Below are 27,804 nucleotides of genomic sequence, written 5' to 3'. Positions count from 1 at the left end.
AAACTGAACAATGTAATTTATGCTTGCTTTAATGATTAAAAAAATATTTCTTTGCAAGAAAGAGACGAGAACAAATCCCCCTCTAAGCCCTCCATGCAGGGCCAGAGAGGAAAACAAACAATAACGGCCACCATTTTCACACTGAACTGCTGACAGGTGTGTCAAGATAAGATGAGGTAAATGTTTTGAGGAAAGAATAAAAAAAAGGCACAATTTACAATCAACCGTGCCAAATAAATTCACAATATTAATAATTATAACAAAATAATAATTACATCAACATAACAGCATTAGAAAATATATGCAACAAAAAATACATACCGATTTTATAATACAAGGCAACACTTCCAAGGGTTATGTACATGTCAAAGCCTGAAGTCCCACACCCTTGTGTCTCTCAAGTTCGGAGTGTGTTAGGTTAGTTAACAGTTTATACATGGAGCAGGTATGCTGAAGGTGGCACAGCATATAACATCAAACCACCAACACCGTGATAACGTCAGAGAAAGCTCCTATCTGACCACCAGACAGGAGACACACAGTTTGGATGGGCCGATGCAGTCGTCGTGGCAGAAGGCCCCGCAGCCCTGGCACATGATCATGGCCTTGAGGCGGCACGAGCACTTGAGGGCCACTTCCTCAGCGGCGCTGTCGGCGAACGCCTGGATGCTGAGTGTGGCGCTCTGGCTAGCGCTGTGGCGCTGACGAAGCTGCAGGACGCCGTCAGCGATGCTCCTCGAGAAGCCGCTGCCGTCCACCACAGACACGTTGGCCGTGTAGCTGAAACCGGGCGACGCCACGCCACCCTGCTTAGGCAGCTTTCCGTAGAGCTGGAAAGGGAGGGAGGAGGGGGAAGATGAGGAGTACTGAGCTTTGCTCTGGGCCTCCTTCTTAGCCATGCGGGCTAAGGACATCTCCATGTTCAGCAGTCCCTCCATAGCCCCTCCTCCTCCTATCCCTCCTCCAGTCAGGTAACCGTCCATAGAGTTCACTGCCTCCTTTTTGGTGACCACCACACCTGGCCCGCCGCCTGCCATGGGGCCAGAGGGGGGGGTTTTGGCAAGAGTTTGGCAAGAGGGCCGGGAGGTGACCTCGCTCTTCACGGGCGAAAGCTGCTGTTGGTGTGGGGGGTGGGGTTTGGAAGGGTGCCAGTTGATCTTGACGGTGGGGACCACGTCAGAGAGGCCGAGGTTGCTGTGCGGGGGCGATGGGGCGTCCGGGGTGGCCCGCGGCTGGGTGAAGTTGTGGTGCCTCTCCGGAGACTCTCTGATGACGGCCGACTCCTGGGAGTTGCGTCTGGAGGAAGAGGACGAAGAAGAGAGGGAAGTAATGACGGGTACGGCCCCGGGGGGAACGGCACCAGCTGGCTGCTGGGAGAGATACTGCTGCATGGCCGTGGCCCGAGAGGAGGCCTCCTCCAGCAGGCAGGCCATGCGGGAGGGTACTGTGCCTGGGGGAGAGGACGCAAAGCTCCTGCCTGCTCCAGGAGAGCCTCCTCGGCCAGCAGGGGACTTCTGTTGGTTCTGAGAGGACAACTCAGGGACCAGTGACTCCATCGTACCAGACTCTGGGGGGCCCCTGAAGCGAGTGCCTGAATTCCTGGTCTGCTGCTGCCGGCTGAGCTGGGACTGGGGGCCTGTCTGAAGCCCCTCTGGCAGGCGGTTGATCTCCAGCTTGCTAGCCGAGTGCGTCTGCGGCAAGACTTTCTCCAGCGGGAGGCTGCCTTGTAGCAGCTGGGTGACCAGAGGGTTGTTGGCCTCCACTGTAGACACAGGCCGGGCTGAACTAGGGAGCCTCTTGCAGCTAGCGGTGGGAGAGGGATTCAGCCCCAACCTACAGTCCTCATCAGCCAAGCAACAGCTAGATGCTTTGTAGTCTTCGATGGCATCTGTTTTGTGCCCCCTCTGGGCTTTGGGGTGTGGCGCAGCGATAGCTTGTTGGTCTGGGAGGGGAGTGCGTCCAGGCTGCTGCGGATTTTGTCCCGGCTGCATGAGACTCTGGCTGGGCAGGCCGTTGGGGAAGCAGGGCTGGATGACCGTCTGGCCGTGCTGGTTGGACACATGGGCCTGGATGACCGGCTGCTGGTTCTGCTGTGAAGGGGGACTGCAGATCACAGGCTGGCCATGGGCCTTCTGAGACAGCCTTTGGAGGTGCTGGATGTTGCCGTTGCGCTGAGCGGGCAGGTGGTGGCGCCATGTGCTCAGGTGGGGCTCCTCCTCCTGGCTCTCGTTCTCACAGTCGGAGGCCGTCTCCGTGGAGTCGCTGTGATGCCCTGCGTCGTCCTCTCTGACTGAGGGTGGGAGACGAGGGAGAGAGGCTGTCTCCCTCTCCCTCCCCGGGGGCTCCGACTGCTGCCTTTCACCCTGGATGCGGCCCTCTCTAGCCGGGGTGGGGGGGTTCTCCTGTGGACCCACGTGGTGGGAACCATGCTGGATGACACCCCCTCCTCCCCCCCTGGCCTGTTCGGTGCCGGCCAGGGACCTGATCACATCCACTCCCTGGGCCCCGAACCTGGGCAGAGAATCTGGGATGGAGGTGGGTGCCAAGGGACCGCTTTGGGTCGTTGTCCTGTCACAGTCGGCCCCCTCGCTTTGCCCTTGGAGGTGGCTGGACACAGTCTCAGGCTTCAGCAGCGCTGCCTTGTCCGAGAGTCCGTTGGTGGTGCATTTGACTGGTGGTGGCGTTAGTGTAGCCCCTTCCTCCCCACTCAGCTCCCCCAGCCGCTCCTCCTGGGCGGGTAGGGGTGGAGTGGGGGTCTGCGGGGGCTCTGAAGAGGACAGGGAGGGGTTGGAGGAGGTAGACATGGAGGGGGATGAGGCAGCCGTGTGGGCGGTGGGGGTAGAGGAGGGCTCTACATTGGACAGCTGTAGTTGTGTTCCAGGCGGATGAGAGCCCGCAGGCGATCCCTGCTCCTCCACGCCTCCTGCTCCTCCTCCTCCTCCTCCTCCTCCGGGCTCGACGGGTCCTGGGTGCTCTCGAGTTCGTCTTCCACTGCTGCGATCCGGTAGCCCAGAACCAGCCCTGCCCCCGCCGGGCCCTGGCCCGTCCCCAGTGGCTGCAATAGCAGCAGCGGCCTCGCGCTGGGCCCGGGCCTGCTGGGCGCGAGCTTTGATGTCCGCCAAGGTGCGCGCCCCCGTCCCCGTGCGCCGCAGGCCCTCGCCGGGGGGCACAATGCGGGGACAGATCTGGTAGGTTGGTGGCCCTTTGACCCAGGGCGGTTTGATTCTGGAGAGTTGAATCTGGAGGGATAGAGAGAAGGAGAGCATGTCAAATATGGAATTTACCAAGGCCATATACAGGACATTAGCATGCATTGCTTGGCTAATAATCTCACACCGAAACCCAGAGTCAATCATCTCTATTGATTTACCATCTTCAGAGAAAGAACTTGGTCTTTGTCAGGTTGATTTGAAATGTTTTGTGGAGACAGAAATCAGAAAATAATCAAACTTACTTTACAGATTGTGGACTCCAGGTCTTAGGAAATTGGGTGCCTGCCACTGCACCACTAGTCACAATAAAGACTTACAATTACAAATGGTGACTTCATACCCGGATAGGTGGGACCTTGGGCTCCTCTGCTGTCGGCTGCGGCTTTTCCGTGTGGACCCCGTCGATTGTGGTACGAAAGGACTGACGATCTTCTATTCGCGGCCTCTTCTCGGGGAAGCTGGAGAAGGCCTGGGTCTCGTCTGGCCTCCTCTTTTGCTCCTTGGTCTGGGTGGAGGTGGCGGCAGTGGGGGTGGGGCTGGCTGCAGGGCTGCTCTCCTGGCTGCTGGTGGCCGTTCCCCCCGTGACCGAGGTGACCACAGAGGCCCCATCGTCTAGTGGATCGGCAGTGGCGGCGGCCGTGGAGGAGGAGGAAGAGGAAGAAGAGTCCAAGCCGGCGGTGAACGCCCCCTGCCTCTCTGAGGTTGAGGAGGGAGAGGAGGAAGGGGAGGAGGACGAGGAGGAGGAGGAGGAGGACGAGGAGGAGGGAGAAGTTGAGGCGATGGCAGGTGCAAGCTCTTCGGGGAGCAGGCGGGCAGTGACTTCAGGCTCGTCGATGGCACTGACGGATGCAGGGCTGGGGGTCGGGGTGGGCTCAGGCTCAGGCACGGTCACAGACAGGAGCGTGGGCACAGGGGAAGGGCAGGGCGTGGGCTCTAGGGAGGCAGACTGGGCCGGGGTCTCCAGTCCAGATTCGGCCTGTAGCACCACCTCTCCCTGCACCATGGTGGCCTCTGGGACGGGCGAGGGCGCAGAGACAGAGGCAACAGCGTCCAGAGTGAGTGTGCTCTCCGGCTGCTCGGGGGTCTGCATGGCGGGGGAGTTGGTCTTGCAGAGGGTGCGCCGCGCCCTGCGTCTCATGTCTGCACGCGTTCGCCGTCTCATCCTGCCGTCCCGCCGCCGCCTGCCCACACCACGGCGCTTGGGCGTTCCTGCAGCCACAGATGCCACCTCACTCTCCAGGACGCTGGCGGCAGCATCGGCCTCTTCACTCATTGTCAACTTCAGAGACTCTTCCCGGGTCAGGCCAGACCTGCAGCCATAGATCACAACGTTAGTGCACAGAGTATATACCATTTATAAAAGACACTTTCACCCAATTGAAATAATTAAAGTAATTTTCTAAATGGTCCACGGAATAAGAGCGAGCTTAAAAAATACTGATGTGACGGGGTGTGTTCAGGAGACTTACTTTTGACCGTGGTACTCCTCAAAGAACTTCTCCTTCCATGCCTCCACTTTCTTCTCTTTCTCCATCTCCTGGCGAAATCGCACCTGCATCTCGTGGGTGAACTCCCCTGAGTAGGTCAAACAATATTGGACAAGATTAATCCACAGATATCTGGCTATAGTGTTTTAAATAATACATTCATTTGTGTATTGACTGATTGTTTCCCCTGGTATTTACTAGGAAGCTATGTTGTAGTATCAATGGGCACTTTCTGGTTTCCCAAGAGTGTTACCTGCCACCCTAGACCCACTTCAATTTGCATACCGCCCCAATATGTCCACAGACTATGCAATCGCCATCACACTGCCCTATCCCATCTGGAAAAGAGGAATACCTATGTAAGAAAGCTGTTCATTGACTACAGCTCAGCATTGAACACCATAGTACCCTCCAAGTTCATCATTAAGCTTGAGGCACTGGGTCTCAACCCCGCCCTGTACAATTGGATCCTGGACTTCGTGACGGGGCGCCCCCAGGTGGTGAAGGTAGGAAACAACATCTCCACTTCATCGATCCTCAACACTGGGGCCCCACAAGAGTGTGTGCTTAGCCCCCTCCTGTACTCCCTGTTCACCCATGACTGCATGGCCATGCACGCCTCCAACTCAATCATCAAGTTTTCAGACAACAGTAGTAGGCTTGATCACAAACAACGAGACAGCCTATAGGGAGGAGGGGAGGGCACTCGGAGTGTGGTGTCAGGGACGCAACCTCTCACTCAACGTCAACAAAACGAGATGATCGTGGACTTCAGGAAACAGCAAAGAGAACACCCCCCTATCCACATCAACGGGACAGCAGTGGAGCACCTCAGGAGGCTGAAGAAATTTGGCTTGTCACCTAAAACCCTCAGACTTTTACAGATGCAAAATTGAGAGCATCTTGTCGGGCTGTATCACCGCCTGGTACGGCAACTGCACCGCCCACAACCACAGGGCTCTTCAGAGGGTGGTGTGGTATTCAGGACACCTACAGCATCTATTGTCACAGGAAGGCCAAAAAGATCATCAAGGACAACAGCCACCCGAGCCACTGCCTGTTCACCCCGCTACCATCCAGAAGGCAAGGTCAGTACAAGTGCCTCAAAGCTGGGACCGAGAGACTGAAAAATAGCTTCTATTTCAAGGCTACCAGACTGTTAAATAGCCATCACTAGCAAACAGAGGCTGCTGCTACATACAGACTTGAAATCATTGGCCACTTAAATAAGTAGATCCCTAGTCACTTTAATAATCTTTTCATATCTTGCATTACTCATCCCATATGTATATACTGTATTTTATACCATCTATTCCATCTTGCCTATGCCACTCAGTCATCCATATATTTATATGTATATATTCCATCCCTTACTTAGATTTGTGTGTATTAGGTAGTAATTGTGGAATTGTTAGATTACTGCACTGTCGGAGCTAGAAGCACAAGCATTTTACTACACACACACAATAACATCTGCTAACCATGTGTATGTGACCAATACAATTTGATATGAGTTATTATTGTAACCGTGTTATAGCTGAAAAAAATACCTGGAAATAGTCCTGTTAGCCAATTAAACCCTGAAGGGAAGGTGTTCACTATATGTGCAGCCAGTCACTAACCCCCTCAATCACATTATATGTGTACATTATAACTAACTACAGTTAGGTACTAACCCTCAGCGAGCCTTTCCTTCCAGCTCTGGGAGGCGTGAGTGAAGAATTCATTGTTGAGAGCCGAGTTACTGAGGCGAGCCAGACCGTCAGGTCCCACCTAGAGAAGAGGGAAGACAGAACACACTGGGTTACATTCCAGACGTTGTTGTACAGAGAAATACCAAAAACAATATGGCACAGAAATGACGAGACGTTATGGGCTGGACTAAAAGGCACGCACCAATAGGGAATCTCCATTGAAAAAGCTTTTTTATTCCAGGGAAAAGTGTCCCAGTTTATAAACTATCCGTTATAAACTATGAGTATAATGATAAATTCTGAGCGTGCGCACTCACCTGGCGGTCGACTTCAGGGAGGAGCTGCAGGAGTTGCTGTTGGTACTGCGCTGGGAAGGCAGAGAAGGTGCGCATGTTGATGAGGGCCCTGATGTTTGTGTTGACCAGGATTGAGCCGGGCGTCTCAAAGTCCACCTCCACCCCACCTCGGCTCCTCTTCATGGGACCTGCAGACAAACACAACCCATAGGCCTGCACGGGTTAGCAAGTGGCTAATGCTATCCAAACCTGGGTTTAAACACATTCATTCGACTAACAGCAAGCACAGCGTGGCCATTCCATTGCCAGCCAGCAGCAGCACAGTAGGTGTTTAGCTTAGCAGCCAACACAACCACAACAGCTGTCAGTCAGTGAGCGGTTAAGTAAGTCCTGGCCGGATGGCTTGTGTTGGGATAGCTAGCCGACCCTGGCATTCAGTTAGCAACCTGCAAAGCACTGCCTGTTAGCATTTGCGACCAATGCAATCCTGACAATGTTAGAGACCAGTGTACCATTAGTTAGCTACCAAATCACCCTGTCCACGTTTGGTGCTTATTTGTGTTGTTGTATGTGTCAAACTGCTTTGCTTTATCTTGGCCAGGTCGCAATTGTAAATGAGAACTTGTTCTCAACTTGCCTACCTGGTTAAATAAAGTTAAAATAAATAAACATTTGTAGACAGCTGACCTGCGCAACGTCTATATACATTAATAGTTCTACAGATCGTGTGCTATATCTAGACTATGATGTTTGGCCTTTTCCTTTGTGATAGCTAAATTCAAGTCATAAGATAAAGATTTATCAAGTTGTTTACAGTTCAGGTCCATCAGGCATATCTCTCTGCCAAAGATGTCCTGAACAATGATGGGAGGGAAAAAAATGCTTCACAGCTGAACCCGTCCCCCTCCCCGCTGAATTGGACTAAATAAAAATGGGACAGTCAATGAAGAGAGAAAGACATTTTGTTGAATTCAACCACAGTGCAACAGACTAAGCTTCCACAAATCCAGGGGATTTTTGGGTTGCTAATTGTTTAGGGTTTGATAATTGGGTAGACTGAGGGGGAGAGAGGGTTTTGGCGTTTTCGTGGTTACTGAGGGGGATGTTGGTTGGGGGTGATTATACCCAGGTCTAACCCCTGTACCTGAGTGGTGGCCACGAATGCTCTTGAAGTGCTGGGGGCGTTTCCAGCTAGCCAGTTCAGGGCGGGCACGGAGCGTGGGGCCTGGACCCCCCCTAGAGCCTTCCCTGCGCCTCCCCGCTGCTCCTGAGGGGGAGAGGTGGGGAGGAGGGGGAGCCTGGTGAGACACTCCCGTCACGTGTGTAAGGGGGAGGGGGGTTTACAAGCGGGGAGGGCAGATCAGGCAGACAATCCAAAAGGGGGACAGCAGAGCCAATAGCACGGGTGGGGTGGGGGAGGGGGTTGGGAGGGGTGAGCAGCACATAACAAAGCAAGAGGAGCAGTTACCCAGGCCCAAACACAGAGAGGAGGGTGGGGGGGTGGGGTGCAGCAGACATCTGAGAAAGTGCTCACCTCACCCTCTCTCATACAGAACAAATCAGGTTTACTGGGCAGCTAAACATAAGGCAGGAGGGAGGGACTGATATTCCAGGTACACACAGAAAGAAGGAGGGTATTGGAAGTTGCACTTAGACAGTGAGGGCAAGGGAAGGTTATTCTGCACGCAGAGACGGACAGAACCACAAGGGAGGATTTTCTGGGGCACCTCAGAATGAGAGAAATACTCTGGGTGCACACATAAGGAGTACGGTCAAACATGAGCAGCTCACTGGGGTTGGGCGATGTCTGGAATGACACATCGTCCCATCCAAACATCGTTGATCTACGATTTGATCGCACATTATTTTGCACACGGAAAAGAGAACACAATATTAAGGACACATTGCGAGGCCTAATTATTTTATCTAGTCTAGGCTGCAGAATAATTTTCAAATTGGTAGGGCTATGATTCTCTTGTCCATAAAAATACATAGATATCAGTTATATTAGCCTACGCTTAAAAAATAATTATATTATAAACTGGGTGGGTCGAGCCCTGAATGGTGATTAGCTGACAGCCGTGGTATATCAGACTGTATACTACATGGAGGACAAAACATATATTTTTACTGCTCTAATTACATTGGTAACCAGTTTATAATAGCAATAAGGCACCTCAGGGATTTGTGATATATGGCCAATATACAGCGGCTAAGGGTTGTGTCCAGGCACTCTGAGTTGGGTCATGAGTAACAGCCCTTAGCAGTGGTATATTAACCATATAAGTAATTCTATTTCTATCTGCAATGTTCAGAAAGTTTCACAGCCGTGTTGACGTTGACTCTATCCCCCCCCCTCCCCCAGTGCCAACTGTCAAGCCACTGACTTTATTACACTGCTCAAAAAAATAAAAGGGAACACTTAAACAACACAATGTAACTCCAAGTCAATCACAATTCTGTGAAATCAAACTGTCCACTTAGGAAGCAACACTGATTGACAATAAATGTCACATGCTGTTGTGCAAATGGAATAGACAACAGGTGGAAATTATAGGCAATTAGCAAGACACCCCCAATAAAGGAGTGGTTCTGCAGGTGCTGACCACAGACCACTTCTCAGTTCCTATGCTTCCTGGCTGATGTTTTGGTCACTTTTGAATGCTGGCGGTGCTTTCACTCTCGTGGTAGCATGAGACGGAGTCTACAACCCACACAAGTGGCTCAGGTAGTGCAGCTCATCCAGGATGGAACATCAATGCGAGCTGTGGCAAGTAGGTTTGCTGTGTCTGTCAGCGTAGTGTCCAGAGCATGGAGGCGCAGGACCGCTACCTCCGCATTTGTGCAAGGAGGAGCAGGAGGAGCACTGCCAGAGCCCTATAAAATGACCTCCAGCAGGCCACAAATGTGCATGTGTCTGCTCAAACGGTCAGAAACAGACTCCATGAGGGTGGTGTGAGGGCCCGACGTCCACAGGTGGGGGTTGTGCTTACAGCCCAACACCATGCAGGACATTTGGCATTTTCCAGAGAACACAAAGATTGGCAAATTCGCCACTGGCACCCTGTGATCTGCACAGTTGAAAGCAGGTTCACACTGAGCACATGTGACAGACATGACAGAGTCTGGAGACGCCGTGGAGAACGTTCTGCTGCCTGCAACATCCTCCAGCATGACCGGTTTGGCGGTGGGTCAGTCATGGTGTGGGGTGGCATTTCTTTGGGGGGCCGCACAGCCCTCCATGTGCTCGCCAGAGGTAGCCTGACTGCCATTAGGTACCGAGATGAGATCCTCAGACCCCTTGTGAGACCATATGCTGGTGCGGTTGGCCCTGGGTTCCTCCTAATGCAAGACAACGCTAGACCTCATGTGGCTGGAGTGTGTCAGCAGTTCCTGCAAGACGAAGGCATTGATGCTATGGACTGGCCCGCCCGTTCCCCAGACCTGAATCCAATTGCGCACATCTGGGACATCATGTCTCGCTCCATCCACCAACGCCACGTTGCACCACAGACTGTCCAGGAGTTGTCGGATGCTTTAGTCCAGGTCTGGGAGGAGATCCCTCAGGAGACCATCCACCACCTCATCAGGAGCATGCCCAGGCGTTGTAGGGAGGTCATACAGGCACGTGGAGGCCACACACACTACTGAGCCTCATTTTGACTTGTTTTAAGGACATTACATCAAAGTTGGATCAGCCTGTAGTGTGGTTTTCCACTTTAATTTTGAGTGTGACTCCAAATCCAGACCTTCATGGGTTGATAAATTTGATTTCCATTGATAATTTTTGTGTGATTTTGTTGTCAGCACATTCAACTATGTAAAGAAAAAAGTATTTAATAAGAATATTTCATTCATTCAGATCTAGGATGTGTTATTTTAGTGTTCCCTTTATTTTTTGAGCAGTGTATATAGATATATATATATATATACACAGACCTCAGGCCTTGTTGCTTAATTATAACATATCAAGTGTAGTTTCTTCAATAGGGATACTTTCCGACAGTAAAAAAAAGTGACCAGATTTCATAAGTATAGCTTAAGCTAAATCCGGAGAAAAAAAAATATGGTGACTTGGTGGGAAAGAAAAGCATGTCGACACCAAGTTGGAAGTTCTTCGATTTCAGGCCGAATGATAAAGGTGAGCCAGCAGACCTGACGAAGTCCCTTGCAGCGTACGCAAAAAGATTATACAAAAGACGGACAGACCAAACCTGAGTTCTGAGTTCACTAGAAAAGGTAAACATTGCCAGAAACCTTTAGGTAGGCTTGAGACATAGTAAAAACAACTAAACCTAATGGTACTTCATTTCAGTTTAAAAATGTAGCCTATATTCAAATCCAGATGCATCTTATTCAAAAAACAGAACATTTTTGCTTTTTTATTTTAGTATTTTGTTAAGGCTACTTTGATTTATTTTTTAACATGTAGGTCTATATTTAGGATTTGTACAGACATATCCTAATAGGTTTATTCATTTAAAAATGCACGCCATGTTCATTCAAGTGTTATAAAGAATGTTATAGGAAAGATGAACGGAGGTCCATACTCCAGTCGGTGGTAATGCACCTTAAAGTTGGTTGCCAATCGACATAAAGGTCCACAGAAGACACCTACTTCTACTGAAGGCGAAGAGATTACTAGAAACAAACTATGTTTCCCCTTTTATCTGTGGATACATTTTTGGAGAAGAGAACATACAATTTTGTGAAACTCAAAATTCTACAAAGACCCAGGGGGAAAAAGGACCTTATGCATTTCAGGTAAAATAACAACCCAATGGTTATATCCCAGGACAAATGAGCTAGCAACAGCAAGCTAGCTAAATGTTTCTCCAAATTAACAGAGTTGATTCAGAGTTCCTTTTGATAATTCAACCTGCGTGTCTGGATCACATCTGGTGTAGATGTACAAAATCAACATGCGCGCAATGGTGCACACCCGATCTAGACAGCATGTTAGGCCCCATCTGACATTATGCGCTGCTGTGGTGCTCTCCGCTCTTTCTACAATTTGCATTGTTCTCTTGCAATATGTTAATAGTTTAACTACCACATATGTATTGAACATTTATGCTATGGCAAATAGGGAATGGACCATTTGGCAGGTCAACCTGCTGTGTGTTCACTGCGCTGCGCTCTTGTCCACCGCCAGACTCAAATTCAACCCATCATTTGTGACATCAAGATCAGCGATGGCTGTCAAACATCTTTGATAGTCGATCCAATTGTAAAATCGCCCAACACTAGAGCACACAGGTCATCTTTTGGTGGTGCTGTGGTGACATTTGTCAACACACCAGCTATTTCTACACTCTTCCCATAGACTGTACTAATGAGAAAACAGTTTGAAGGCCATTCACAGACGGGTGTTTGAAGAGCTCAGAGGTCTAAGAATGCTGCTGCAACAGTAAATAGGCAACATATAAATGACAAGACTCGCTAAAGGAGCAGAGGTCAATGCTGGGTGCGAAATGGTCCAAGACCACCGTAGGAATAGGACTCAAAAGGTGTTGGTGTGTAATGCTACCGCAATTTGCTGCCCAGGAAGTGTGTGTGGGCACAGAGAGATGGGGTTAGGGTAGCAAAGGGGCTAGGAGAGAGCAATGCTAACCTGATGGGACGTGGTCACCATTGACCTTGAGTGGAGTGAGGACCACGCGCGGCATCATCACTGCCTTCTTCCTCTGTCTGCCGGACTGCAGCAAAGGAGAGCAGGGGACATGGTGAGAGGTAATAGAATGCCAAGACTGATGTTATCACGAAGTCAGAGATAAAGGGGATCTTCAATACGCAATTATTTCTTATACATCATATCCAAAACCTCTTCAGAGGGAGTGGGGGGGTAAAGCATACCTGTCTGGATCGGCTTAGTCGGGTCTGTGCCTGGGCCTCGGAGCGCACCTGTCCAGAGACTCCAGACCTACTCAGCCTGGTCTGGGGCTCTGTGGAGCAGGACGCACTGGATGAGCTCTCATCTACTGACGCTGTGTGGGGGTGGGGGGGCAGAGAAGGGTATGGTCATATATCAAAATTGTTACTCTTTACTGGGTTCCAACTGGCATAGTTGATGACACATGGTCCTAGGATCACATACACTGACTAGAAGGCTTTTCACACTGCACGTTTCGGTTTCTGTTACCACAATTGGTGATGCGTTTATCATCTAGAATTTATCAGCCATGCATTCAAAGACTCGCATAAACGGCAGCTCCCATACAAATAAACAATAAATGCTTCTCTTAAAAAATAAAGTGCACAGACAAACACACAGATCTAGGCCGGGGATGGCAGTGTCACGTGTGCCTGTAACCATGGCAACAAACACATGCTCAGGGAGAAAAAAAACCTGTCTCCGATTCCCAGTTTTTGTTCAAAAAGCCCTCTCGTGGGCATGCTCCTTCCGCCTGTATCACAATACATATTCCGGTGTTGTTTCAAAAGCACCTTTGAACAGACCAGTCACAGTAATTAAATAGCATTTGATTTTTGTGCTTAATAAAGACCAGGGATGTAGTGGTAAAAACAAAAAGGTGGATAAACAGTAATTGCACGTTGTAACCAAACTTGAAAAATGGTCCATAACTCCAATGTGTTACTTTCGGTTCTTCTGTCAAATGTGTCTCATGTTGTATACTGACAAGAGGATTAAGTCAGTCTAGTAATTTGCCTGAACAAGACGAGTAACAAACAGCAAATCAGATAACCTCATAGTGGAATAGTTGACCTATTTACCTAGTCAGCTTGTTGTTTCCCCACGATTGCGTTAAGCAAATCAGATAACCTCATAGTGGAATAGTTTATCCATTTACCTAGTCAGCTTGTTGTTTAATGCAATCGTGGGGAAAACGCATTTGAAAGATGTTTTGATAGCCTTTGTTTATAAAAAGGGAATCTCAGCTTTCGATCGCTACTACAACTCCTAAAAATGAGCGCAAACGGAGTACATCAGCACGGTTCGGCGTGCTAGCGCTCCTTAATTCAGTGAGTGCATAGGGGAGACTGGGGCTAAATTTAACACTGGACAATTCTATCAGACGCCTACATTATATTCACTGTGTTTATGGGGACATTAAAGTCATCAATACGTTGCTAACTAGTAACAAGATCATGTTTAGAGTTTGGGATCCAGCTAATATGATTTGCCCAATGGGGTATGCATATATGCAATCCTGTGCTTCAGCCTATTTATTTAGCCATTATGCTGCATCAGTTGGGCTACAGCTGATAATGCTTATTGGATTTATGTATAGGCTATGGTAAAAGTAAGCCCCCCAAAAAAATTCTGGTATTGTGACAGCACTAGACGTAAGTAATGTAAACTCTAACACTAATTTACAGTAGATGTGACCATACACACCGTCATTCTCTCCGCTGGCCGCAATCGTTTCCATGGAGTCACAGCTCTCTTGCTCCCCCCCTTCCGTTGGCCCTGCTGTTGCAGTGGAAGCAGTAGCCTGTGTGGTGGTGTCCGCTGTCTCCGCCTCTGTCGAACTCTTGGTCCACTGCAGAGCGTTCTTCTGCAGAGGGAGAGTCAGAAAAGTGACTCCTATCAGAAACGTGTGTGCATGTGCATTTTAGGTAGAGGTTTGTATGACGTTTATAAGGGGTAGGGATAAGAGTTGTGTGCGCGCATGTTCAAGAGATTTGGTGAATGGAGTGGGCTTGTTCCATACCTTTAAAGTGAACAGACTCATCCTGCCAGGAAGCTTGAAGAAGATGCTGTTCTTTACTCGGTCCCCCCTCACCTGGGAGTGCAGCATGGTCACCAGACAGGCCAGAGGGGCCGTGCCACTTATGGACAGAGAAGAGCAGATGAGTGTGAGAAGCAGACAAAAAATGTGAACTTGCAAGGTAATACTATGGTATGTTAAGACCGCACCATTTAAAAAAAAAAAAAGATAATATTTTCCTTTTGTTATTGTGCCATCTCACCTTCTGTTTTTGTGGAACACATTGTGTATCCGGCCAGGTAGAGATCATGGGGGAATGGTGAAAATGACAAAGTGAGTTACTTATTTTACATAAAACAAGTGATATTATTATTGTACATATGTTACATATTACAGTAGAGATGTGCGTTAATTAAAAGGTGTGGGTGTGTGGTTGTTGACCTCATTTCCTTGAGTCCTTTGGTCTGGATAACATGCAGGATCTGCTTGGGCGTCATGGGGGCATCAGAGAAGTTCTCTAGAACCTGAAAAATACAATACAATAAGTAATGAACATGTTAGAGCACACACACAGAACATATGAGAGTAGCTCTCGAAAATAGCTGTTAGCTTTGCTCACGGTTGGCTGCGTGTGTACTAGGACTGACCATTTATTCGACTGGTCGATTGTTTAGTCGATGGGCTGTTGGTCGACCGAGATTTCTTTAGTCGAGCAGTAGTAAAAATATTTTGCAAATAACGTTGTCTGAGTGGACTGAATCATTGTGTTCTGAATCGTTGCAGATGTTCTGAAAGAGCTGCAAAACCTGGACCCGTACAAATCAGCTGGGCTTGACAATCTGGACTCTCCATTTCTGAAACTATCCGCCGCCATTGTCGCAACCCCTGTTCAACCTCTCTTTCATATCGTCTGACATCCCCAAGGATTGGAAAGCTGCCGCAGTCATCCCCCTCTTCAAAGGGGGAGACACCCTGGACCCAAACTGTTACAGACCTATATCCATCCTGCCCTGCCTATCTAAGGTCTTCGAAAGACAAGTCAACAAACAGGTCACTGAATCCCACCGTACCTTCTCCGCTGTGCAATCTGGTTTCCGAGCCGGTCACGGGTGCACCTCAGCCACGCTCAAGGTACTAAACGATATCATAACCGCCATCGATAAAAGACAGTACTGTGCAGCCGTCTTCATCGACCTTGCCAAGGCTTTCGACTCTGTCAATCACCATATTCTTATCGGCAGACTCAGTAGCCTCGGTTTTTCGGATGACTGCCTTGCCTGGTTCACCAATTACTTTGCAGACAGAGTTCAGTGTGTCAAATCGGAGGGCATGCTGTCCGGTCCTCTGGCAGTCTCTATGGGGGTGCCACAGGGTTCAATCCTCGGGCCGACTCTTTTCTCTGTATATATCAATGATGTTGCTCTTGCTGCGGGCGATTCCCTGATCCACCTCTACGCAGACGACACCATTCTATATACTTCCGGGCCGTCCTTGGACACTGTGCTATCTAACCTCCAAACGAGCTTCAATGCCATACAACACTCCTTCCGTGGCCTCCAACTGCTCTTAAACGCTAGTAAAACCAAATGCATGCTTTTCAACCGTTCGCTGCCTGCACCCGCACGCCTGACCAGCATCACCACCCTGGATGGTTCCGACCTTGAATATGTGGACATCTATAAGTACCTAGGTGTCTGGCTAGACTGTAAACTCTCCTTCCAGACTCATATCAAACATCTCCAATCGAAAATCAAATCAAGAATCGGCTTTCTATTTCGCAACAAAGCCTCCTTCACTCACGCCGCCAAACTTACACTAGTAAAACTGACTATCCTACCGATCCTCGACTTTGGCGATGTCATCTACAAAATTGCTTCCAACACTCTACTCAGCAAACTGGATGCAGTTTATCACAGTGCCATCCGTTTTGTCACTAAAGCACCTTATACCACCCACCACTGCGACTTGTATGCTCTAGTCGGCTGGCCCTCGCTACATATTCGTCGCCAGACCCACTGGCTCCAGGTCATCTACAAGTCCATGCTAGGTAAAGCTCCGCCTTATCTCAGTTCACTGGTCACGATGGCAACACCCATCCGTAGCACGCGCTCCAGCAGGTGTATCTCACTGATCATCCCTAAAGCCAACACCTCATTTGGCCGCCTTTCGTTCCAGTTCTCTGCTGCCTGTGACTGGAACGGATTGCAAAAATCGCTGAAGTTGGAGACTTTTATCTCCCTCACCAACTTCAAACATCTGCTATCTGAGCAGTTAACCGATCGCTGCAGCTGTACATAGTCTATCGGTAAATAGCCCACCCATTTTTACCTACCTCATCCCCATACTGTTTTTATTTATTTACTTTTCTGCTCTTTTGCACACCAATATCTCTACCTGTACATGACCATCTGATCATTTATCACTCCAGTGTTATTAATCTGCAAATTGTAATTATTCGCCTACCTCCTCACGCCTTTTGCACACAATGTATATAGACTCCCCTTTTTTTCCTACTGTGTTATTGACTTGTTAACTGTTTACTCCATGTGTAACTCTGTGTTGTCTGTTCACACTGCTATGCTTTATCTTGGCCAGGTCGCAGTTGCAAATGAGAACTTGTTCTCAACTAGCCTACCTGGTTAAATAAAAGGTGAAAAAATAAATACATTTAAAAAATTGTGGAGGCCGTGGGGATGGCACAGTCCATCACTCTAAGACATGTTACTGAAATTGTACACTACCGTTCAGAAGTTGGGTCACTAAGAAATGTGCTTGTTTTGGAAAGAAAATCTCATTTTTTGTCTATTAAAATAAACAAATTATCAGAAATAGTGTAGACATTGTTAATGTTGTAAATGACATCTGTAGCTGAAAACGGCAGATTTTTTATGGAATATCTATAGGTGTACAGAGGCCAATTATCAGCAACCATCACTCCTGTGTTCCAATGGCACATTGTGTTAGCAAATCAAAGTTTATCATTTTAAAAAGGCTAATTGATCATTAGAAAACCCTTTTGCAATTATGTTAGCACAGCCGAAACCTGTTGTTTTGATAAAGAAGCAATAAAACTGGCCTTCTTTCGACTAGTTGAGTATCTGGAGCATCAGCATTTGTGGGTTAGAGTGTCTAGTTTGAGAAACAGATGCCTCACAAGTCCTCAACTGGCAGCTTCATTAAATAGTACCTGCAAAACACCAGTCTCAACGTCAACAGTGAAGAGTCGAATTCGGGATGCTGGCCTTCTAGGCAGCGTTGCAAAGAAAAAGCCATATCTCAGACCGGCCAATAAAAATAAAAGATTAGGACGGGCAAAAGAACAGACACTGGACAGAGGAAGATTGGAAAAAAGTGTTATAGACAGACAAATCTAAGTTTGAGGTGCTTGGATCACAAAGAAGAACATTCGTGAGACGCAGAAAAAATTAAAAGATGCTTGCCACCATCTGTCAAGCATGGCGGAGGCAATGTGATGGTCTGAGGGTGCTTTGGTGGTAAAGTGGGAGATATGTACAGGGTAAAATGGATCTATCACTCCATTTTGCAACACCATGGCATACCCTGTGGACGGCACTTAATTGGAGCCAATTCCCTCCAACAATAGGACAATGGCCCAAAGCACAGCTTCAAACTATGCAAGAACTATTTAGGGAAGAAGCAGTCAGCTGGTATTCTGTCTATAATGGAGTGGCAAGCAGTCACCGGATCTCAACCCTATTGAGCTGTTGTGGGAGTAGCTTGACCATATGGTACATCATAAGTGCCCATCAAGCCAATCCAACTTGTGGGAGGTGCTTCAGGAAGCATGGGGTGAAATCGCTTCAGATTACCTCAACAAATTGACAACCTAGAATGCCAAAGGTCTGCAAGGCAGTAATTGCTGCAAATGGAGGATTCGTTGACGAGAGTTTAAAGTTTGAAGAACAATTATTTCAATTTAAAAAATGTTTTTATTCATAACCTCGTCAACATAGACTATATTTCCTATTCATTTTGCAACTCATTTCATGTATGTTTTCATGGAAAACAAGGACATTTCTAAGTGACCCCCAACTTTTGAACTGTAGTGTATATGGTTAAATAACATAACAATGGTGCAACACTAATGGGGGAAAAAATGATTTAACAAACGCGCTTTGGATAGCGGATTGCCTTTTCCTAGACCATGTTGCCATGTGCATAATAGCAAAGCTAAACAGCATAATGGTGTAGAGAACAATGAGGTGGAGGCAACAGCGGCGTTAGGAGACGAGAAAACAGCCCGTCTTTATTGTCTAAGAAGTGATGAGGAAACCAACTTAATTAGGCCTATAATTAACAACCTAAGTTAAAATATGCCTGGCTTTATAAATCATCCATATACAGTGCATTCAGAAAGTATTCAGACCCCTCGACTTTGCCACATTTTGTTACGTTACAGCCTTAATCTAAAATGTATTAAATATTTATTTTTTCAGAAAAAGGTTCAGAAATTTTCACAAATGTATTACAAATAAAAACAGATATCTTATTTACATAAGTATTCAGACCCTTTGCTATGAGACTCGAAATTGAGCTCAGGTGCATCCTGTTTCCATTGATCACCCTCGAAATGTTTCTGCAACTTGGGAGTCCACCTGTGGTAAATTCAATTGATTGGACATGATTTGGAAAGGCACACACACCTGTCTATATAAGGTCCCACAGTTGACAGCGCACGTCAGAGCAAAAACCAAGCAATGAGGTTGAAGGAATTGTGCGTAGAGATCCGAGAAAGGATTGTGTCAAGGCACAGATCTGGGAACGGGTACCAAAACATTTCTGCAGCATTGAAGGTCGCCAAGAACACAGTGGCCTCCATCATTCTTAAATGGAAGAAGTTTAGAACCACCAAGACTCTTCCTAGAGCTAGCTGCCTGGCCCAACTGAGCAATCGGGGGAGAAGGGCCTTTAGGGAGGGGAACAAGAACCCAATGGTCACTCTGACAGAGCTCCAGACTTACTCTGTGGCAATGGGAGAACATTCCAGAAAAACAACCATCTCTGCAGCATTCCACCAATCAGGCCTTTATGGTAGAATGGCCAGACGGAAGCCACTCCTCAGTAAAAGGCGCATGACAGCCCGCTTGGAGTTTTCCTAAAGGCACTTAAATACTCCCAGACCATGTGAAACCAAGATCGGCCTGAATGCCAAGCATCGTGTCTGAAGGAAACCTTGCACTATCCCTCCGGTGAAGCATGGTGTTGGAAGCATCATGCTGTAGGGACGTTTTTCGGCGGCAGGGACTGGGGAGACTAGTCAGAATCGAGGGAAAGATTAACAGAGCAAAGTGCAGAGAGATCCATGATGAAAACCTGCTCCAGAGCAAGTTAACATCCAACAAGACAATGCATGAGTGGCTTCAGGACAAGTCTCTGAATATCCTTGAGTGCCCGGACTTGAACCTGATCGGACATCTTTGGAGAGACCTGAAAATAGCTGTGCAGCGACGGTCCCCATCCAACCTGACAGAGCTTGAGGATCTACAGAGAAGAATGGGAGAAACTCCAAATACATGTGTGACAAGCTTGTAGCGTCATACTCCAAAAGACTCTAGGCTCTAATCACTGACAAAGTCGCTTCGACAAAGTACTGAGTAAAGGGTCTGAATAATTATGTAAATTTTATATTTTCCACAAGCCAAATTTATTCCACACCATCCTTCCTCTTTACCTCCTGAGCAACCAGTAAACATTCCCGCTTCGAGTTTGTCACATTCTCTGCATTAATTTTGCAGTCACATGTGTTACGGTGTTCAGAGTTTGTTATAACCAATTTATTGGTGTGATTATGATATGCTATAGGTCAGGCCCTATTGGTCACGTGCATGCAATGCATACATGTCACACTTAGGGTTGAGGAAATCTGGAATGTTTTTCCCAAACAAATGATTTGGTAACAGAACTTTTCAGTCAGAAATGGCTGTAATTATGCTGCATCTTCAGCAACACAGACAGCGTGATACACTGTTGATGTTCTGTGGTGGTCGCTGCAGCAGGGATGAGAGAGAGACAACGGGTGCTAGTCACCGTTGCTTGCCGTCTTTCCTATTTTTAAATTATTCTATTTTTTTTTTTTTTACACAGCAAGTCTGAGTCCGGTCCAACACAATCAAATCAATTGCTGTCGGACTTCCTCTAGTCATGCGAGTCTTAAAGCATCAGACAAGCTCGGTGTTTGAAATAGTTAAGCGCACTGCTAGTTGATTTGACTAAGACACCGGATGTATCTATATATGGAAAGATGCGCATATAAATATGTTGACCAAAAAGAACAGATGAAATAACAGACGACTATCGGTTGACCAAGGTAAAAAAATATATATTAAAAAATGTTGGGGTTAGCCTCGCTTGCGAAACGGTTTTCAAAACAGATATGCTGATATTCCCCTTATCTTTCATATCAGCAAGAAAGAAACTTTCAAATAAAAAAAGATACATTTACTGTAGCAGATTAGCACAGATCCATATGCTTTGTGTGCCTCCAGTTGACAAACTGCACTTCCTCTCCATTTACGCTGACACACAGGTGTTCAGAGCATGCTAGATAGCCAATTAGCACAGGTGGCCGTCTACATCTTCCTTAAACCGTAACGCAAGCTTTGTGTTTTAATGTTCAGAATGAGCATCAGGGCTCTAAACAAAACTCCACCGGCCAGAAGATACTATCTTCAATAGGTGCTATAGGTAGTTAGGAGAAAGCTAACCCATTCATAGAGGCGAACTATAAGTCTGTACCATACATAGTCAGTGAATACAGAAGCTTCAGAAATATTGGGTGCAAACGAGAAACAAAACGTGAACTCCATACCTCAAGAATGGAAGACTCAGAAAGGCCGTGCATAAAACTTTTTAAAATGATTTATTAAAATGCTTAAAACACATGAGTTAACCACTCAAGCTTTGTCAGCAGAAAGGGGAAATTGAAGCAATACGCTAAGACAGAAATAGTACACAACACAAACCCATAACTAGGTCCATCACTCTAGGTGAACCAATTCATATCTATCAGGCGATGTAGCTTAATATTTTTTCTAAAGTGACATCACTACATAGCCTAGTAACCTGTGGTTTAACAGCCATCTCCACTCACTTAAAAATACAGTGAATTATTGATTAATTGCAATGCTGAAGATGAAAAGACCAGAGACCGATAGGTGGTTGGGGTTGTGAGATCGATCCAGCGTCTCTCCGTGTGTCGCCATGACAGGATGCATGAGAAGGAACAATACATAATACAGACTGGGTAGTAGAGCGCTGCTTCAAATGAACCCAAGGACATACAAGCAGGAAATGGAATGGAGAGGAAGGGTATTTTGGTCAGGGAGAGACAAGCAGACAAAGCCTCCAAGCACTCCAACCATGCATGCACCCTAAAGATGCAGATCCCAATAGAGAAACAGTATGCTCCATGATTAGGTGAGTCGTTGGTGAATAACAGAAAGCTACGACATGTGGCAATCAATGTAACATTTATCTTGTCCTTGTCCCAGAAGAAAATGTAAAAATAGAAAACTGTCCCTGAGGAACCAGATGGTCAATAAGTTAGACTTATCAGGGTACTCTGCAATCTGTGGAGAAAATAAAAGAACCTGCTCAGTTATTTTATATATATATATAGAACTGGTAAAGTGTGTGCCCCTATCTTGTTGAAGATACAACCATGTGTCCACTGCCTATCTACCTGAATGTGTGAGCGTGCAATGTGTGTGTTTCCAGCCTCTGTATGTCTTGTGACACTAATTGGTCGGTCATTTCTGTATGCCTCAGCAAATGACAGAAGTCCTTAGTTTGAACATGCTTATTTTACACACAAACCTAGCATGGCATAGCACAAATCAAATATATTTATATAGCCCTTCGTACATCAGCTGATATCTCAAAGTGCTGTACAGAAACCCAGCCTAAAACCCCAAACAGCAAGCAATGCAGGTGTAGAAGCACGGTGGCTAGGAAAAACTCCCTAGGAGTTAACACAAGATTCAGAACACACTGGATTCCTGTTATTAGTCTCAGTCTATAAATATTGTTTATGCTCCCAAAAGCTACACATTCTCCACAAGGATCGGCAGTGACATATGGGCCTTAGCTTATAAATACATGCATTCTCTGCACAGTCAAAACCAAAAATGGCACAGAGCTTTGTAGCACTCCATGGCGTGCAGGGATGCAGATAGGCAGAAAACAGTAAAATAGGGTCTGGCAACTGAACAGAGCCACATCCTAAAATGCAGGCATGTGCATCTAAGGAACTTCCACACCCATATTAAGGAAGGAGAAATGAATTATAACGCATCTGCATTTTTATAGCATTGTGAACTGAATAAAATTAAATGAGTCATTAACTGCATCCAGTTCAAGATCCTCAAGAAGCAACAATGATAATATCAAATTGTAGTTGTCGAATAAAACAGGTGTAGACCTTAGTGAAATGCTTACTTACAAGCCCTTAACCAAAAATGCAGTTAAGAAACTCCCTTAAGCTCTCAACCTGCTCCACTACAGCCCTTCGATGAGAGTGGGGGAGGCATGCTCGGTCCTCCCTTTCCTGTAGTCAAAACTCATCAGGTCTCCGACCTCCTCCCTATAAGCAGTCTCATTCGGTGATCAGGCCTACCACTGTTGTGTCATCAGCAAACTTAATGATGGTGTTAGAGTCGTGCCTGGCCGTGCAGTCATGGGTGAACAGGAAGTACAGGAGGGGACTAAGCACGCACCCCTGAGGGGCCCGTGTTGAGGATCAGCGTGGCGGATGTGTTGTCATGAAGTCCAGGATCCAGTTGCAGTGGGAGGTGTTTAGTCCCAGGGTCCTTAGCCTAATGATGAGCTCTGAGGGCACTATGGTGTTGAACACTGAGCTGTAGTTAATGAATAGCCTTCTCACATACAGTGGGGCAAAAAAAGTATTTAGTCAGCCACCAATTGTGCAAGTTCTCCCACTTACAAAGATGAGAGGCCTGTAATTTTCATCATAGGTACACTTCAACTATGACAGACAAAATGAGGGAAAAAAAAAAAAATCTAGAAAATCACATTGTAGGATTTTTAATGAATTTATTTGCAAATTATGGTGGAAAAATAAGTATTTGGTCCCCTACAAACAAGCAAGATTTCTGGCTCTCACAGACCTGTAACTTCTTCTTTAAGAGGCTCCTCTGTCCTCCACTCGTTACCTGTATTAATGGCACCTGTTTGAACTTCTTATCCGTATAATAGACACCTGTCCACAACCTCAAACAGTCACACTCCAAACTCCACTATGGCCAAAACCAAAGAGCTGTCAAAGGACACCAGAAACAAAATTGTAGACCAGCACCAGGCTGGGAAGACTGAATATGCAATAGGTAAGCAGCTTGGTTTGAAGAAATCAACTGTGGGAGCAAGTATTAGGAAATGGAAGACCTACAAGACCACTGATAATCTCCCTCGATCTGGGGCTCCTCGCAAGATCTCACCCCGTGGGGTCAAAATGATCACAAGAACGGTGAGCAAAAATCCCAGAACCACACAGGGGGACCTAGTGAATGACCTGCAGAGAGCTGGGACCAAAGTAACAAAGCCTACCATCAGTAACACACTACGCCACCAGGGACTCAAATCCTGCAGTGCCAGATGTGTCCCCCTGCTTAAGCCAGTACATGTCCAGGCCCATCTGAAGTTTGCTAGAGAGCATTTGGATGATCCAGAAGAAGATTGGGAGAATGTCATATGGTCAGATCAAACCAAAATATAACTTTTTGGTAAAAACTCAACTCGTCGTGTTTGGAGGACAAAGAATGCTGAGTTGCATCCAAAGAACACCATACCTACTGTGAAGCATGGGGGTGGAAACATCATGCTTTGGGGCTGTTTTTCTGCAAAGGAACCAGGACGACTGATCCGTGTAAAGAAAAGAATGAATGGGGCCATGTATCGTGAGATTGAGTGAAAACCTCCTTCCATCAGCAAGGGCATTGAAGATGAAACGTGGCTGGGTCTTTCAGCACGACAATGATCCCAAACACACCGCCCGAGCAACGAAGGAGTGGCTTCGTAAGAAGCATTTCAAGGTCCTGGAGTGGCCTAGCCAGTCTCCAGATCTCAACCCCATAGAAAATCTTTGGAGGGAGTTGAAAGTCCGTGTTGCCCAGCAACAGCCCCAAAACATCACTGCTCTAGAGGAGATCTGCATGGAGGAATGGGCCAAAATACTAGCAACAGTGTATGAAAACCTTGTGAAGACTTACAGAAAACGTTTGACCTCTGTCATTGCCAACAAAGGGTATATAACAAAGTATTGAGATAAACTTTTGTTATTGACCAAATACTTATTTTCCACCATAATTTGCAAATAAATTCATTTAAAAAAATCCTACAATGTGATTTTCTGGATTTTTCCCCCTCATTTTGTCTGTCATAGTTGAAGTGTACCTATGATGAAAATTACAGGCCTCTCTCATCTTTTTAAGTGGGAGAACTTGCACAATTGGTGGCTGACTAAATACTTTTTTTTGCCCCAATGTAGGTGTTCCTTTTGTCCAGATAGGAATGGGCAGTGTAGAGTGCAATAGAGATAGCATCATCTGTGGATCTGTTGGTGCGGTATGAAAATAGGAGTGGGTCTAGGGTTTCTGGGATAATGGTGTTGGTGTGAGCCATGACCAGCCCTTCAAAGCATTTCATGGGAACAGACGTGAGTGCTACAGGTTGGTAGTCATTTAGGCAGGTTACCTTAGTGTTCTTGTGCACAGGGACTATGGTGGTCTGCTTGAAACATGTTGGTATTACAGACTCAGACAGGGAGAGGTTGAAAATGTCAGTGAAGACGTTTGGTCAGCGCATGCTCGGAGTACATGTCCTGGTAATCCGTCTGGCCCAGCGGCCTTGTGAATGTTGAACTGTTTAAAGGTCTTACTCACATCAGCTGTGGAGAGCGTGATCACAGTCTTCCAGGACAGCTGAGGCTCTCACACATGTTTCAGTGTTACTTGCCTCGAAACGAGCTAAGTGATTTAGCTCGTATGATAGGCTCGTGACACTGGGCAGCTCTCGGCTATGCAACGCAGCCTCGTCTGGCAGTTGCAGAAGAGTGGACTGCCTCCCATTGAAATTAATGGACTTCTGCCAGATGCAGACTGTTTATAGCAGTAAATATGCACTGTTAGGGCTCTGCATAACTAATGTAGGGGCCTGATCATGCTGCTCAGCATAAAGTCAATTCCGAGTGGCATGACATGAACCAATTACTTTATTTGCCTCATTTAGTAGACCTAGCTATTTAGACCCCTCTACAAAGCACAGAGAATAGTGTGTATGTAGCAGATGAAACCACGGCCGAAAAATGTCTGACAAATCTAGATTTTTAAATGGTGTAGTATGGGTTAAGGTCAGGTAAGGACATCCCAAACATACCAGATAGCACTAACCATAGAAACACACTGTGGTGCATTTCCACACATTGTTTACCCAAAAGGCTCAGACTTTTCTGATTCCATCTATGGTCCGGGAACCTGTGTCTCATTGGTCCATGGCTCTGGTAGATCTGACTGAACTTTAACACATTCTCACAACTGTTTTGATTATGCAGAGTTTGTTGCTGCTCGTCACATAACCTCACTTTCAGCCCTAGCTAGGGATATAATTTCCCTAGTATAACAAAGGTGTATACACTAGTGTAACACTGGTGTTACAGTCGAAAAGCAGCATTGAGGACTTGCAGTACACAAGAACACAGACATGATTTCTATACTATTACGGTAGCCTACAAGCTACTTCTTATCTGGCTTATTTATCAACATGGCTACATAAAAACATTTGCACGCATGCACCAGGTTAGCTATCCAAAAACTATGGTGATGGCTACATAAAGACGGCTCTATCCATCTTTATATGGTTGTAGCTAGCTGCCACCTAGCGAGCTAACATTAGCTAAACTGGGGGTGGTAACGTTAACGTTATGCCCCCCTGACCCTTGTTGACTCCAGCCACAGAGGGGCCTGGCTAAATGTGTTAAAAAATACGAAGAGCTAACGTTAGTGTAATTAACGTCAGCTGGGAAACAGTTTTGGTGGTTAACTAGGAAATGTATATGTAGTTACATGTTCAATAAATGGTGGTAGTCTGGCTAACGTTAACTTGCTAATACAGTGAGTTATGCTAGCTAGCAAACAAAGGGTCAAACGGGAAGGCAGACGTACCCCCTAACGTTAGGCGCATAGCTAGCTGGCTGTCAACAATGAGGGTTCGTTTAGCCACAGCCACACGCGGAATGGCAAATCAAGAGAATAAAAACGGTATTTCGTTATTACGGGCTCATTGCATGTATTTATTCCATTGTTAACATGTTGGCAATTTAATGCTGGAGCACTCCCTGCCAGCTAGCGTTAGCGGGCTGCGTGCAGTGCCAACCAGACTCGGTACAATCTTTGTTCGGTTGCCGACAGTTGTTCGTCTACCCTGTCGCACAGGGGCTGTCAGTACATTACACAATTACAACTAATAATTAGTAGTATATTACCATGCGAGCCGCCTCAGCCCACGTGCGTTCCTTCTTTCTCTTCTGTTTGTCCTTCATTTCCTCCCTCTAGTAGCTAGCTATCCTCTCTCAGTTGCTCCTCCAGCAGCAGTTGCGATAGCTTCAATGGGTCAGGAAACGCCGAACTAGCAAGCTACGTTAGTTAGCTGAGCGGGTTCTCTCCGTTTCGCTAACTTAGCCTTCCCACCACGCAGTTGCTCGTTTTCTTGCTCGTCCTGTGCTCGGTAGGCACGTCCCTTGTTGAGCTAATTCATTTATATAAACTATTGTTGTTCTAGTCTAGTGCACTGTAACGTGACAGAAGGCTCATGAGAAGCTATCTAGTAAACACGTACGGGGAGCGCAGTAACGAGCGAACCCTAGCAGCTACGAGCGCCTCTCGTCTGTTGAAGCTACATCTGCTGCAGGAAAACCTCACTTTGGAATGCAAGGCGGAGAGAACACAACAACGAGGTCAAGGGTCAAACACACTGCAGGAACGCGACACAAAACAACTCTCCCCACCCCCTCTCTATGTAGCCACTCTGCTACAAACCAACGCTAGTGGGAAGGAAATGACGGAGAACAAGACATTGTGGCTCTAGTATCTGCAAAATGAGCCACAATGGCGTCAACATGTAACCTGCCAGAGATCTACCTGAATAAAAAATATGGAAGAATCTAAAATCAGATACCACGTTTCGATAAAAAATTACGTAAATTCCAAAATTGTACTCATAGGCTACTCACATTACATACCATAAGGGAACATACTGCTGCAGTGTTTACAACAAATGCGTTCTGATACCTGAGTATAGTCTATAATGCATAGAGTACTGATAATAATGATTGTCCGTGTCCCAAAACGAAGTCACACAGAGAACATCCACATTAAAACATACATATATTCACCTTAATAAAATAGGTATAA

At 46.7% G+C, this 27,804-nt stretch overlaps 1 protein-coding gene across 2 annotated transcripts; it reads right to left on the bottom strand.

The window, feature by feature from the left end:
- Nucleotides 1–11: 11 nt before the first annotated feature.
- LOC112233064 (polycomb group protein ASXL1) lies at nucleotides 12–27,435 on the bottom strand. Of its 2 annotated transcripts, XM_024400449.2 has the most exons (12): nucleotides 26,877–27,435; nucleotides 14,804–14,886; nucleotides 14,366–14,486; nucleotides 14,050–14,209; nucleotides 12,546–12,676; nucleotides 12,304–12,388; nucleotides 7,834–7,956; nucleotides 6,711–6,877; nucleotides 6,376–6,472; nucleotides 4,682–4,787; nucleotides 3,553–4,522; nucleotides 12–3,239 (listed from the first exon to the last, which is right to left on the bottom strand). In XM_024400449.2, exons 1-12 carry the CDS (start codon nucleotides 26,931–26,933, stop codon nucleotides 513–515), a joined length of 4,827 nt encoding a protein of 1,608 aa, XP_024256217.2. In that variant the 5' UTR covers nucleotides 26,934–27,435; the 3' UTR covers nucleotides 12–512. The 2 variants fall into 2 exon arrangements, with proteins under 2 accessions (XP_024256217.2, XP_024256218.2); XM_024400450.2 differs by lacking the exon at nucleotides 7,834–7,956 and having other exon boundaries at nucleotides 26,877–27,434.
- Between the last annotated feature and the right edge of the window lie 369 nt (nucleotides 27,436–27,804).

Source organism: Oncorhynchus tshawytscha, linkage group LG16, assembly GCF_018296145.1.
Source record: "Oncorhynchus tshawytscha isolate Ot180627B linkage group LG16, Otsh_v2.0, whole genome shotgun sequence".
Classification (NCBI taxonomy): domain Eukaryota; kingdom Metazoa; phylum Chordata; class Actinopteri; order Salmoniformes; family Salmonidae; genus Oncorhynchus; species Oncorhynchus tshawytscha.
This window is presented reverse-complemented; position numbering and strand designations above follow the sequence as displayed.

What these genes read in the sequence shown, in the direction of transcription:
- LOC112233064 (XM_024400449.2), bottom strand. Translation starts at nt 26,933, where the DNA reads ATGAAGGACAAACAGAAGAGAAAGAAGGAACGCACGTGGGCTGAGGCG. An exon ending in GGCCAGCGGAGAGAATGACG is followed by an intron (nt 12,677 to 14,049) that starts GTGTGTATGGTC and finishes ACCCCCACACAG; the next exon opens with CGTCAGTAGATGAGAGCTCA. An exon ending in CCAAGGTCCCACCTATCCGG is followed by an intron (nt 3,240 to 3,552) that starts GTATGAAGTCAC and finishes CTATCCCTCCAG; the next exon opens with ATTCAACTCTCCAGAATCAA.